Source organism: Equus przewalskii, chromosome X, assembly GCF_037783145.1.
Source record: "Equus przewalskii isolate Varuska chromosome X, EquPr2, whole genome shotgun sequence".
Taxonomy (NCBI): Eukaryota; Metazoa; Chordata; class Mammalia; order Perissodactyla; family Equidae; genus Equus; species Equus przewalskii.
The window spans coordinates 96,251,679-96,266,595 of record NC_091863.1 but is presented as its reverse complement, the minus strand read 5'-3'; the positions used below and the strand labels follow the sequence as shown (position 1 = coordinate 96,266,595).

The following is a 14,917-nucleotide window of genomic DNA, read 5'->3' as shown; positions in this document are numbered from 1 at the left end:
CTGCAAACTCACGGCCCCTGGGCCAGATAATAAACCTCTTCTAGCTTGAAGGGAGGAAGCCCCGGATGGAGAGGCAGCGAACAGACAGGGAGGTGAGAACAGAGGCACGGCTGAAGCTAAACTGACCTAGTTAGAGCAGAAAGAAGCTGCAGGGGCGGCAAGAATGGCCGAGAAGAGAAGTTTCCCAGGACAGGGAGGAGCAGAGGACTGACTCTTGTTTAAGACGCCCTAGCAAGACTTGGGGCTGCAGAGGAGAGCTGGGCGTGGAGACTCAGAGAGCTGCGCTGCATGTGTACATGTGTACATGGACGGTGTAGGGGGAGTATCTTTACCAAATTTTGCCTGAATACTTAGATTTTAAAGTCACAACCTTGGAGGAAATGAGAACAGGAAAAATACCTGGACTTTGGAGGAGCCAAGTGAGGAGCGCCGCTGAACCCAGCAAGACTGAGCAGAACCCAGTGTTCTGACGAGATTCCCCAGCAGTGGGTCAAGAAGTCTTGGCCACCACTGGGTCCCCGGCTCCCATCCTAGGCACTGGGGACCCAGGAAGCAAAAAGACATGGGCCCGGACTGGAGGACAATCAGCCCGTGCACAGGTGCTGCCAGTGGGCTCCACACTGTATCGGGGCCCCAGGGGGAATAGAGAAGTGCCATTCACAGACCGTGCCCTGCAGAAGGATGCAGTTTATTTGAGGGAACACCAGTCCTTGTGAAGTGACAGTAAGCGATCCAATAGCATAATTCTTTTTTATGCTCCTGGGTCATAGAAAGGATTTCTGGCATAATTGGGGAAGGCCATATGGAGGAGGTAGGCATTCAACTGGGCCCTGAGGTCTGGGAGGGCAGGATTGGGATGAGAAGAGAGAAATGGACATCCCAGAGTGAAGGCGCACTGATGGGCATAAGTTTGGCTCATGTGGGGACCAAGGAGGTGGCCAGCCTGACAAGATTGGAGACTCACTGAGGGGAGATGAAGAAATCCAGCTGGATGGGGCAGAGTCAGATTACTGAGGGCATTTTAAACTTCTAAAAGGGACTGTATCAAAATCCCAGTTTTTGAAATGCTCTGGCCATTTCCACACTCTCCCCTTTAGCTACAAGCCCATCATGGAATTCATTGATGCCCAGTTCGAGGCCTACCTGCAGGAGGAGCTGAAGATCCGCAGGGTACTGCACACCTACCACGACTCCCGCATCCACGCCTGCTTGTATTTCATCGCCCCCACGGGTCATTCCCTGAAGTCTCTGGACCTAGTGACGATGAAGAAGCTGGACAGTAAGGTACAGAGGCAAGGGGGAGAGCGGGTGGGAGGCTGGGCAAGCTGGACGCACTCTTTCTGGTCTCTTGTACAAAGGAGATGTCAGATTCCGGGAGAGCATTTGGGGCATCCTCATCCTCTCCTTCATTCCTTGGCCCTCCATAAGGATGGTGTTATTGAGCCAACACCTGCGTCAAACGTTTTGTTTTTCCAGCACCGGGCAAGGTTTTGCCCTGAGCTGGCTTTCTGCCCTGCTCCATCTTGGGAATAAGGGTGGATGCAATCAGGGTGGCTGTTCAGGTCTAGGCGCTCAGGCCTTGGCAATGGAAAGGTGTCTTTTCTTTGTTCCAATATTAACTGCTAGAATCAGGTGTGTAAACTTGACTTTGAAAGTTATTATTCTTATTATCAATAATAATTTTATGTGTGTATGTGTGAGGAAGATTGGCCTGAGCTAACATCTGTGCCCATCTTCTTTTTTGTATATGGGATGCTGCTACAGCATGGCTTGACTAGCAGTGCTAGGTCCGTGCTCAGCATCTGAACCTTCGAACCCCGGGCCACCAAAGCAGAGTGCATGAAGTTAACCACTATGCCACTGGGCTGACCCTAATATCAATGATAAATTTATTTTTAAGATTAGCACCTGAGCTAACATCTGTTGCCAATCTTCTCTTTTTTTTCTTCTTCTCCCCAAAGCCCCCCAGTACATAGTTGTATATTTTAGTTGTAGGTTCTTCTAGTTGTGGTATGTGGGACGCCTCCTCACATGGCCTAATGAGTAGTGCCATGTCCGCACCCAGGATCCGAACCCGTGAAACCCTGGGCTGCTGAAGAGGATCGCACAAACTTAACCACTTGGCCACAGGGCTGGCCCCAATAATAATTTTTGTAATAGCAGCTAACATTTGTTAAACTCTCACTATATGCCATCACTGTGCTAAACACTTCATGGAGTATCTCACTGAATCCTCACAGCAACCCCATAAGGCAAACACTATCATTATCTCCCATGTTACAGAACAGAAAACTGAGGCTCTGAGTGGTTAAGTGATTTGCCCGTTGTCATATAGCTAGCTACTGGCAGAGCCTAGATTCAAGCTCAGATCTGTGGCACCATGTTATATTGCCTCCATATCCAAGAAAGACACCTGTGGGAACAGGCGTGTCCTGCTTTAAGAGAAACTGAAAAATCCAAGTCCCACACCAGATATAAATTTGATAATGATTCTTCATGTTAAAGGATTATTTGCTGTACAAAAGAATAGACCACAGAATTCTTTAAAAAGCCCAATTACTGAGCCAGCCCTGATGACCTAGCGGTTAAAGTTCAGCACCCTCCACTTCGGTGGCCCCGGTTCAGTTCCCAGGTATGGAACCACACCAGTCGTCTGTCAGTAGCCGTGCTGTGGCAGTGGCCCACGTAGAAGAACCAGAAGAACTTAGAACTATACACAGCTATGTACTGGGACTTTGTGGGGGGCTGGGGGAAGGAAGAAAAAGGGAGGAAGATTGGCAACAGATGTTAGCTTAGGGCAAATCTTCCCCTGCAAAAAAAAAAAAAAAGCCCAATTATTAGTACATTTTTTCCCCTAACATTTTGTATGTGTCTGGCACTATGATGAGTCCTTTCTATGCATTATTTTGTTTCATCCTTCCAATAATGCAGTGTGGTGGATACTTTCATTATTACCATTTTACACATGAGGAAACTGAGGTGCAGGCAAGTAGCTTGCTCAAGGTCAGACCACTTGTAATGGATCTGGGATTTGGACTGAGCTCTTTGACTCCAACGTAGTTTACTTTACAAAAATCTAATTTATATGCAGTTATTTAGCAGCACATCCACTATAAAAACCGAATTTCAGCTATAGTCAAAATAGAAGGAATTTTTCATTTTTTGCAGCCCATGAGTAACGGCTGTTCTGGAAATGTTGCTGAGCCCTGCATGCCCTGTGTAGGGCGGCAGAGAGCCGTGTGGCTGGCAGCCTGGTAGGCGGGTTGAGTGAGGCACGCAGGCTTTGGCATATGTTTATAGTGTGCCAGTGGTAGGTACGTGGTGAAAAGCGACAAGGAGAATGGCCTCTGCCTGCTGCTCCACCTTGGCAAGGGCTTTGACCCCCACCCCACACAGACTTCAAGAGAGGTGACTCCAAGGTCCAGCCTTCATCTTTCTTTGACCTAGCACCTGAAGCTGAGAGGGCAGCCTTTAGAGGCACTCTTAAGGCAAAGCACGAAGGAGGTAGAATCTGTCTTCCAAGCCTGGAGCTCCTTTCAGGGCCCGAGCACCATCCACGCCACCCCGTTGCAGTCTGCTGGCAGGAGCAACTGTGCTCTCTGCGTGAACCCGAGCTTAGGTGTGCTCTGTCTCACTAAGCCCGTGCATTTCAAGTTTCTTTACCTTCTGGCAGTAAAAGCTTTGTCCCTTCTTGGAGGAATTTCAAGGATCAGGGTTCAGGTGGGGTTGAACTTTGGAGTGGCATTAGGCCTTTCTCCTGCTGGCTGAAATTGGACATTTATGGCTACTTTCTTTACGCAGAAATTCATCATGAGACTCAGGCAGTATAACTCTTTCTGCATAAGTCTCAGATCAAGTTGGTAAGTGAGAGGGTCTTCTTTGCCTAACTGGTTGGTTCATCAGTGTTTGCTGCCAGAAAGGGGACCAGGTGTGCATCTTCACCGAGCTCTGCCCTGCCTCCCCTCCCTCCATCGCCCATGTGGGTCCCTCTCACACTGGCTGGGGCGAGCCAGCACTGGATGGGTTGGGACAGTTTACTGTTAGCAAGGGGTGGCCACTTCTCCCCTTGTCAACCAAAGATTCCCAACTGTCATCTTTCCCCTTCGAATCACCCAAGCAGTGACCTTGATATTCAGATATCACACAGCTCATCAATTTGGGTCTGAGCTGGTAGACAGCTCATGGTTAAGACTATGGACTTAGGAATAAGGCCAAACTTGGATCCCGTTCTGCTGCTTACCTGATCTGTGGCCTTGGACAAGTTACTTAACCTCTTTGTGCCCCAATTTCTCATTGGTAAAACAGTGGCAATAATACCTCCTGGGAGGGTTGTTGTCAGAATTAATTGTGTTAATCCATGTAAAGCACTTAGTTCAGTGCCTAGCACATAGTAAGCACTCATTGTTTATTATATTGTTACTTGGCCACAGGGGTGGCCAGTCCTAGATCACTGGGTCGAGCTGCTCCCTCTGGCAGCTGGTGGAAGTCCTAGGTCATGCCGTTGTCAGTTGCAGATTACCAACAATGATCCCACTTTGCTCTTCCCTTCCCAGGTGAACATCATCCCTATCATTGCCAAATCCGATGCCATTTCGAAGAGCGAGCTAACAAAGTTTAAAATCAAAATCACCAGCGAGCTTGTCAGCAATGGGGTCCAGATCTACCAGTTCCCTACAGATGATGAGTCGGTGGCAGAGATCAACGGAACCATGAACGTGAGTGGGAGCACAGGGTTCAACTTTCTGACCATCTTAGTGTTGTCAACTCTTGGTTATCTGAGTCTCATCTACTTGTGAGAAAGAATCCAGAACCAAAACAGCTCCTCTCTCCTAGCGGTGGCTGCTCCAAAGCCTCGGAGGTACAGAGATGGATAGCCCGAGACTGAGGGAAGGAAAGGCTGACTCCGGAAGAGTCTGGAGCAGGGGATCCAGACCTCTCCTTCCACTCTTGTCTTTGATGCTGCTCTGGTCTGGGCCAGGCAGCCCCAAGGAACTGCTGGAGAGGCAAACAGTCTTTGTCTCTGACCAAAACAATGCTGTGACATTTACAGAGAACAAGCTGCCTGGCTTCGGAGACTCAAGGATAATCTGTACTCAGATAATCAAGCTCTCTGCCCCTGGGAAGAGAAATGACATATAGCCTCCAATTTTTCTGGTGATTAGAGAAACGTTATTTTTATGTTTCAGGGTTATGCTTTGCTTTATTAAGTGTGAATGAATCAAAAGAAAAAAAAGAAAACCAACTTGCCATCTTTCCTTTCCTCCCCCACATTCCCCAACTAGAGAAATGAGTAATGGAGAAGGCAGAGAGTCAAACAACTCCTCATGCTTCTTTACAATGTGTTGATGCTGTTGCTGTGAAATCTTCAATGTTGTGATTTCAAGGAGACAGCTAATAGCTTTCAGAAAGCCTCTGCTTTGGGAACAGATTTCTTTTTTTCTATTGAGAGACATCAGTTTTTCCTAATGACATAATGCCTGGGTATAGCCAAATTCAGGAAAGCCTTGTAATAAAAGCCATTTTTAGAAACCTTTCCTGCTGTCGCTGCCCCCTAAGTTATCATTATAGCATCAGCTGCCACCTCGTATGAATTGGCCAACAAATTCGCATAGCGGGGCAGCAAGTCATCGTCTCGCCTGACTTCCTGCCCATCAGACACCCGAGATCTGTTTGTTATTAGAAGCCCCTCATCATCTTTGACAAATCTGGCCCAGGAGTAAGGCTGTGTGGATTGTGGTAGGTGGAGTTATATCCTCTTTGACTCGTTGTAAGCATGAAAACAAAAAAGATTCTTGCTTATCCTCTCAAGCAGGCAGGGCGTTTTGATGGAAACCAGGCTTAGCCATGAGGAGAAAACCTGAAAGGGTGCCCAGCCTGCAGAAGAAGGGGAGCTGAGAGAGAAGTGATGTCTGGTATCACTGGTACTCATGTCTGGAAGCGCCTCGTCACCTCAGAACATTGGGCCCCATAGATCCCTTCCCAGCTCAATTCCCTAAGTCACCAGGCAGCCTCCAGGCTTGCGGTTTGCTTTGCTAAGAGTAAAGAGGGGCTTAGAGTCCTCAGCAATCCCAGATATCAGACAAAACTACCTCTCACTACCTTGTGGATCAAGAGTGACAATCACCCTGGCCTCCTGCTTGAGCCTAGGGCAGGCTCAGCCTCAAGCCTGGAAACTTCCTGTGCTATAATAAAGCAGCAGTTCTCAGCCACACTGATTTGTCTGTGAAGGGGTTCTTGGTCCTTTCTTACAACAGTCCAAAGTTTGCCAGTGTTTCACTTGGAAAAACTACATTTGAGTGGATTCAGGGTTTGCCCTGTAATAACGTCACTCAGCACTCACTCTCTGGCATTCCACCATGCTTTTCTGAGTGGGAAAGAGGGAGGTGGCCTCAGCTAGTGTGCCTGGAATTGGGTGTGCCCAGGGGAGGGGGGCATGCATGTGAATGCTGTGTGTTACGCATTGTTTTGGGGGAAATGTGGGGATTCGCTGCTATAAAATACACACACAGGATTGCTTAGCCTGCCTGCCACCAGAACAACTGTGTCGAAAGTCCCCAGAGTTTCCAGACAAGCTGTGGTGCATGAAGCTGCATCATCAGAGACCCAGGCTTGCGTGGTAGGAGGAATGGGTGCTGGCCTTTCAATTCTGAATTTGACTCCAGCCCCACAGCCTCAGCCACCTCAGCCGATTGTCATGGGAACTGGATTGGAAGAGGTGGAAGAAGCCTCTTGCCTAAGTGGAGGAGACCATACTGCCATCCCGCTGCCCCCCACTAGTGATTTTCATGGCAGAAAATGAGAGTGATGAGGTCTCAGTCTCCTCCTTGCCTTATGGCTGCCTCTGAGAAAACTTATTTCAGATTGAGGGCGCAGGAGGAGGGAGTGAGAGGTCTTGTTGCACGCTACTTCCACCCCATGCTCTGACAGCTCTCAAGGTTGTAGACTTGAATACTAAAACTGCTGTTCTTCAAATTGAATGTTGTTATTGGAATGGCTCAAACCATGACCAGGAACCAGGGCATAGGCCCAGTTACTCGACTCAGCTCAGTTGGTTGGCCATCTGCGAGGTCTTGGGTTTGGCTCCCACAAAGGCATTTTGGCCCAGTGAGAGCACACGGTGACCAGGAGGGTCACAAGAAGACCCACAGGCACAAGCCTGTCCCTTCTCCCGAGGGGGCAGTGCCATTTCCATTGTTTGCACATCCTTTTGCGGGAATCACCGAAGGCCGGCCTGAGAGAGGATCAGGTGATGCTCTTGCTCAGTGTCCAGTAGGAGCCTGAAATGGGAGGGAGCCTCGCCCCGTCAGGATGTTGTCAGAGGAGGAGTAGAGTCCTGACAGCCTCTGTTTTGCCGGGCTGAAGGGAGGTGTCGTCTAACCTCCCCAGTATAATGGATGTAGTGGGACCAGAATAGAATAATTCACGCCAGTTGGATTATCAAACACTTTAAAATGTACCAAGAGGAATTTAAGGCGCACACAAGACCGTAAAGGTAGTGAATCTGGGAACAAACTCCCAAGAGGAAGCTTAAGATTATCTCTTGCTGGAGTTTTCTGAGACTGGGACATCTGACATCTGAGGGCACCTCATCAGAGCTCTCCTGGCTGAGAGCTACACGGACTCCCCTTAGGGGCCTGTCTGTGTTTCAGCAGCAGCACTGTCCTGCATCCATCAGAGTCTCCTCCCTGGGCCCACATGTACAATTGTCACCCCTGGGAGTGTGGCTGGAGGGTTTGCCTTCTCCCTGCTCTGCTCGACACCCTTCTGGTTGTCATAGCCATCAGTCTCCCAAGAGCAGCAGAAAGAGGGCCAGAGCCTGGCCCCATGATTTCCTGCCCTTCATGGTTGGCTGGCTTCCAGCAGATGCCATTTACCCAGGAGGCAGAGCGCAGGCTGCCTCGGGGGGCTGGGGGAGGCTGGCAGCCACAGCGCTGTGTCCTCCCTGCTCCCTAGGAAGATTTGGACATGGAGTTAGGGACCTGGGTGACTTGTTTAACCTTTCTGTATGTCAATTCCTCCAAAGCACGAATGGGGTCTATAATAACCGCCCTTTAAGGCTGTTGTGAGAATCAAATGCAGTCTGTCGGGGAGCACTTGGAAATGTTATCCTTGCATATACTTATCAGAACAGACTTTGATGCCAGTTGCAAAGGAGTGCACTGTGGGAGGTCCCGGGAGCCCTCTGAAGCTGGCTTGGCAGGGGCTGTGTGTTTTAGAGCGGGGAGGGATAAAATGACAACAGTTTAAGGAAGAGGGGAAGCAAGTGACCCTGTCATTCTAACTAACACCGTCTTTTGGAGATAAAAATAACAGACTCATGGGAATACTGACATTTTTTATGCCTTTATTCTCTTGGGTTTTTTTCTCCTCTCCTCTTGAGCCTAGAGAAGTACTTCCCACTTCACACACCCTCCTCCTCCATCACTTCCAGCTGGGAGCCCAGGATGCGCGGGAATGATATAACACGCTTTCTCTTTCCCACCTCCTCCCTCGGTCTAGCCCTCTGCCATCACTGCCCCTTGGCTCTTTTGTGTCATGTGGCCAAACTTTGGGATCTCTGTAGGAGGAGCAACATTTTCCCAGAAAGTGTTTGGGGGTGGATTTGAGGCTCCCGACATGTCTTGGGTCCCTGAGTGGGAATGAATTGTGCCCAGATGATCCCCCTACAAAGCCGGCTGGCAGAGGTCAGAGATACTCCAGCCCTTGGGCAGGGTTCTCAGGACTTCAGTGCCCCCTATTGTCCCATGTGGCGCATGCCCAGTGACCCTTTTGATCATTGCCCACTGGAACTGATGAAACATTTCCCACCTCCACCCCTCACTCCCTTCCATATCCGTAATCTCCTCTTTCTCGCTTTCCTATGTCCCTATTTCAGGGACAGTCAGCAGAGGGGGAAGGGGTGGAGGGAATACTTGAGATGATACTCTGAGAGCAGCTGGCGGGGGGAGAGAGAGCCACTTCAGCTGGGCGGCCAAGCACCTCGGGGGCTTAGCGGACCTCCTAGAGCTGAGCTCCTGATTAAGTCTTGTGTTTTTCCACTCTGAAGAACATTCTTGGGGCGCAGAGCTAGAAGAGAATGGAGAGGAACTGGCTGTGAGATCAGTGTGCAGATTAGACAAACAAAAGACATTTGCTGTGCGTCTCCCAGAATTGAGCTGCCTCTTATAATCCAGCCTTGCACAACCAGTTCACCCCAGGGTGTAGAGTGCTCCCCTCATCTGCTTCTTAGACCCCTAAATGGGAGTGGCACACCAGCAGGGGTGGGCTTTGAAGTCAAAGAGACCTGATTCCATGCCTAGCTCTGCCCTCTTTACTACTGTGTGCCTGCTGGCAAGTCACTTGGTCCTTCTGAACCTCAGTGTCCTCGTCTAGAACATGAGGATAATGAGAATAGCTATCTCGTAGCATTGCTGTAAAGATTCAGTGAGATCATGCAATGTAGAGCACCTGGTACATAGGACATAGAGCTGAACAAATTGCTGCTGCTAATGCCAGTTCTATAGTTTCCAATACTGTTAGTACGACTGCACTTACCTACTCTGTGAAGCCTGCTTGGCTTCCCACAAAGTTAGCTGCGCCCTCCTCTGTGTTCCTCCAGCCCTCGAGCCTCTGTTTATAGTCTGGGTCTTACTGTATTATCATCATGGGCATGTGTCTCCCCTAGCAGACTGTGCGCTTTCCAGGGGTAGGCCCTGAGCTTCTTCAGCGTTGTATTCTTCTTAATGCCTAGCACACAGTGGGAGCTCAGTAAATACTTGTAGAATGGATGAATGAGCAAATGGGCCAAAATATCTGCAATCGAGGTCTGTTTCTTCAAGCAGCCCAGTGGACTTTTACTTGTCCGTGTAAAGTCCTTTTGAGCAAAGCCCCGCCCAGATTGCCTGGTTTATAGACAGTATTTATTCAGTGGTTCCATTCGGCCAGCGCTCACTCAGCACTTACCACCTGGCCAGCTCCCTGCGGAACGGGGCTCTGTGAGTGTTTCCCAGGCCCCATGTGACCAACTGGAAGCAGCTGCCACTTCTCTGACCCACAAAGCCTTCATCGGCCAGGCCTAGCTCCTCATCCCCCCCCAAGCACCAAGCTCACACCCTGTTTGTACATTGCCTTTCTTTCCTCTCTACTATTCCCATGGCCCTGCCACTGCCGTTCAAGGAGTATTTAGTAAGCACCTACTATGTGTGGGGCACCAGACCATTTGAGCCCTTGGTCATAGTCTGTCTTTTATGATATTGAGTATGTAATTCAGGCTTCCTCCCCAAGACTATAAGCTCCTAGAGGGTGAGGGAGTGTGTCTGCTGCTTCTTTTGTCCCCCTTACAGCACCTAAAATAGAACCCATCACAGTAGTGGGCAGGTGGCTCAGAACTTTACTTCTGGGCTTGAGAGTTCAGTGTGAGTTCTTGCTCCAGGGGAGGATGAGAACAAGGAGAGCACAGCTCAGTCAGCCGTGTGGTTTCAGTATGTACCCATCCTTGGGGCTCTCACACTCTGGGGAGGGGGAGGGCCAGTGATCCCAGCCCCCTCGGTTCTCTCTATCCACACTTAGCCCCCCATCCCACTCACCCGCCTTCCAAAGGCTCCTCCCCTCAGCAACTGTGAATACCGACTGGCTAGCTAACCTGTGCATCCGCTTCTTATTCTGCTGAGTTTCTGCCTCTCTTCCCTATGCATTCAGCCAGGTCATTGCTACCTTCTATTGCGAATTTCTGAACAGTAGAAGCTTGGATTGGGCTTCTTATCCCCACATAGCTCGGGAACGTAAGAAATGCCTCTTGATGATGACGACAGTGAGGGACATTGCAGCATGAGGGTCCGAGGCCCGAGGGCTGAGCAGCAGTTGTATCGTGGGGCACTCAGTGCCTTTCCCTGGAGTTCTGAGCTTTTGTTTGCCTTTTGTTTCAGGCCCACCTGCCGTTTGCTGTCATTGGCAGCACAGAAGAACTGAAGATAGGTAACAAGATGATGAAGGCGCGACAGTATCCTTGGGGCACGGTGCAGGGTGAGTGAATCTCCTGGAGACAAGGAGAAGGGAGCCCCTTCTGTCTGTCTCTTTGCCTGGCTCCAGCCACTGTGTGACCCGTCCCTAACTTGTCCCCAGTCTACTCATTTGGCTTGGGCCACAAACAGCCACAGACATCACCAGCAGGCAGACTCTGGCTTCATACCTGGATTCTCTGCCGTGAGTAGGCTCTCTTTTGTCTCTGATGGAGAAAGCATTCCTAAAACCAAACAAACGCACCTGGAGCAAGGCAGGCAGGCGGGTGCTAGAAAGCATGTGTACTTGCCCGAGTGCACCAGGAGACCCACGAGAATGTTCACAGCAGTGGTGTTCATAATAGCAAATAAGTAGAAACAACCCAGACACCATTAAAAATAAATTGGCTGAATTGCAAAATGCTCATATGATGGAATATTATGCAGCAGTGAAAATGAGTGGACTATAGTTACATCTCCATGAATGCATCTCAGAAACATAATGTTGGGCTAAATAAATCATAGTAGAATACATGCTGTATGATTCCATTTATATGAACCCCAAAAGTAGACAAAACTAAACAAGATATATATTTTTAAAAATTCATATGTAAGTGGTAAAACTATAAAGAAAAACAAAGGAATGATAACCCAAAAGTCAGTATAGTGTTTAAGTCTCATTGTGGGGAAGGAGGGGTGTGAGATGAGAAAAGGACACAAAGGGACTTCTAAGGTATAGTAATGTTTCACCTGGGGCATGGATACATTGGTATTCTTCTTTTTTTAATTCTTTAACTTGCACATGTACATTTCATGCACTCTTGCATGTATGATTATTTCTCAATGTAAAAGTGTATTTAAAGATGTACATACACTCAGGAAAGTTCCTTTTGTGGTCTGCCTGACGTGTGTTGTTAGCCTCGGTGCCATCAGTGCAGTGGCTAAAACAAGGCCTAGGACACTGCCATGGGTGGAGGAGGCATCTGGTCCTCTGAGTCTCCAGCTGTAAGCGAGGTCTCGGAGCACAGGGTCGCGGTGTGTGAGAGCGCGGCTGTCCACTGTAAACTCAGCCCCACCACTGAGCAAGCAAGTGAAAGCGGGGGTGCGGGGGTGAGCATCACACCCGAAGACCTGCATATCTTAGGGCACGCCAGAGACCTCTGGCCATAGCTGGATTTTTCCATAGGTAGGACAAGACTGTCATCAGAGCTCTGCTAGGTTTTGGTCTTCTCTGCCATTTGGGGCTGGCGATGCTCCACCAGGAACATTTACAAATGCTTTCTGGACCAACAGTCCCACCCTGGGAATGAATTTGTGTTCTCAGAGGCAGGAACCTGAGGTGAAATGAGGAGAAGCCAGCAGACGGGGTTCCAATGACTTCCTCCAATTTAGATCACCCCGCACCTACCCAACAAAGGGATTTTTGAACACTTTTCTTGCAAGTCGTGGTTCACTGTTCTTTTAGAGTGAGGAAGAAGCTGCGGATTGTCTGCACAGCCTGCAGGGGTCTTGGAGTCACTCCTTCCAACTGACCACCGGGGACCACTGCCTGGAGATGGAGAAGGAGATGGTCCTGCGAAGTCACCTGACTGATTTGACTTTTAATATCACCTTCTCTTCTATGACAGCAAGGGCCTTTATCCCAAAGGCAATGGGTCTTTTTTTTTTTTTTTTTTTGATGAGGGAGATTGTCACTGAGCTAACGTCTGTTGCCAATCTTCCTCTTTTTGCTTGAGAAAGATTAGTCCTGATCTAACATCTGTGCCAATCTTCCTCTGTTTTGTATGTGGGGTGCTGCCACAGCATGGCTTGTTGGGCGGTGTGTAGGTCTGCACCCAGGATCCAAACCTGCAAACCCCGGGCTGCCAAAGCGGAACATGAGAACTTAACCACTACACCACAGGGCCAGCCCTGGCAATGGGTCTTAAGCAAAGGGGTTATGGGAGCTGATTTGGGCTTTGGAAAGATTATTCTGATGACCACAAGGCAGTCTGCTGCAACTATACCCCACTCTGTCATCACAGGCCCCCGCCCTGCCCCCACTACCCTCTCGCAGACCTCGCAAGACAGAATCTGGGGTGACTGTGCCTGTTCATCATCTCAGACACCACAGTCCCCTCTCCACAGTGGAGCCATGCCTGCAGACACGCGCCAAGGCACTGCTCACAGCCTTGTGTTCCATCCAGAAGTCCATTTTGCTATGGTCCACATCTCTGCCCTTCTGGGCCACTGCCCCAAATGCAGAGCTTTGCTGCACTCTTCAGAGGAGGGGGCCTGCTCACTCAAGCTGGAAAGTGGGGTCCACTTTGTCATTGTCACCATTGCTGCTGTCAGGCCATTATCCACCCTCCAAAAAGCTTTGAAGCTTCTACCATCCAGATGGGCCCCACCTGTGGTCCATACCTCTCCTTGTCACTGGGTCTGTTGATGTCCTAATTCTTCCCCCTTATTCTTTGGAAACTTTGGCCCCTGGTCATAGCCTTTGCCTCTCCTCTGCTTAGATTGCCTGGATTTAATAGTTTTGTGTTTTGTTTTGTTTTTTTTAAGATTTTATTTTTTTCCTTTTTCTCCCCAAAGCCCCCCGGTACATAGTTGTATGTTCTTCATTGTGGGTCCTTCTAGTTGTGGCATGTGGGACGCTGCCTCAGCGTGGTTTGATGAGCAGTGCCATGTCTGCACCTAGGATTCGAACCAACCAAACACTGGGCCGCCTGCAGCAGAGCGCGCGAACTTAACCACTCGGCCACGGGGCCAGCCCCTAGATTGCCTGGACTTAAATCCTAACACTGCAACTTACGAGCTGTGTAACCTTGCCTAACCTCCTCAAGACCTTGCAAGGACTATTCCCCTATCTGCCTGATAAATTCCTAGTCTTCTTTCAAGAGATATCTAGGGGTTACCTCTTCGGAGAAGCCTGCACTCTCCCAGGAGGTGTTAGGCCCCCTCTTCTGGGCTTTCATTGCACGTTGTCTATCTACCTCCATTTTGGTAATTTTTGCATGATATTATATTTGTCTATTTGCATCTCTTCTTCCATGAAACCGTAAGCTCCTAAGGGCAAGACTCCATGACTTCGTTTCTGAATTCTCAGTGCCTCATACAATACCAGGAACAGAGGTTCTGCAAATATTTATTGGGCGGATGGCTGAATGTGATGGCCACTGTCCTAAAAGTGGTGCAGAGCAAACATTCCTGGAAGAGTCTGAGTGGCAAATTTGAGTTGAGGTGCTACTGAATGTCTTCGTAGATTTTTTTTTATGGTATTGCAGTTTTCCATTCCTGTCATTCTTGTAACTTTTCATTTGCCTTTTCAGTAGAAAAGTGAATTAGGAGGCAAATTCGCAGGCTCAATATACACGGATTGAAAGGCAATGTGGCTTTTAGACATTTCACCTCTCATTTTGTCCATTTCTCCTTCTTCTGGCTTTCCTTTCCATATACTTTCCCAACCCCTGCTGTGCAGTTGAAAACGAGGCCCACTGCGACTTTGTGAAGCTGCGGGAGATGCTGATTCGGATCAACATGGAGGATCTACGGGAGCAGACGCACAGCCGGCACTATGAGTTGTACCGCCGCTGCAAGCTGGAGGAGATGGGCTTCAAGGACACCGACCCCGATAGCAAACCCTTCAGGTACCTCTCCTGTGAGCCCAGCCCAGCTCAGCTCAGCCCACCCAGGAAGTGTGCAAGCCTTGCCCTGGAGAATTCACAGGGGAGGCGAGACACAGGTGCCGAGACCCAGTGCAGCAGAGCTAAGGCCCTTGCCAGTTCCACTTGCCTGTTCCCTCTCTGCCTCTGCACACCTGCCAGGGGAGCTGTGGCAGGGCGGGCTTGGTAAGCACTGGGCCAGGGAGGAGGCCCAGAGGACCAGCAAGGCCGATGGTCTCACGGCCAAAAGCACACACATGGCAGCTGCTGTCAGCTGTGCTGGAGGGGAACCCT

The 14,917-nt window shown here is 49.5% G+C and overlaps 1 protein-coding gene across 30 annotated transcripts in view; it reads left to right on the top strand.

Annotated features, from left to right (window-relative positions):
* The window catches only part of SEPTIN6 (septin 6), a 62,857-nt gene that overhangs the window by 32,170 nt on the left and 15,770 nt on the right, over positions 1-14,917 (top strand). For all 30 annotated transcript variants that reach the window (XM_070605828.1, XM_070605821.1, XM_070605820.1 and 27 more), the window contains 4 exons: positions 1,098-1,284; positions 4,554-4,715; positions 10,905-11,001; positions 14,440-14,608. In XM_070605828.1, coding sequence (XP_070461929.1) covers positions 1,098-1,284; positions 4,554-4,715; positions 10,905-11,001; positions 14,440-14,608 — 615 coding nt within the window. The remainder of the gene's footprint in view (positions 1-1,097; positions 1,285-4,553; positions 4,716-10,904; positions 11,002-14,439; positions 14,609-14,917) is intronic.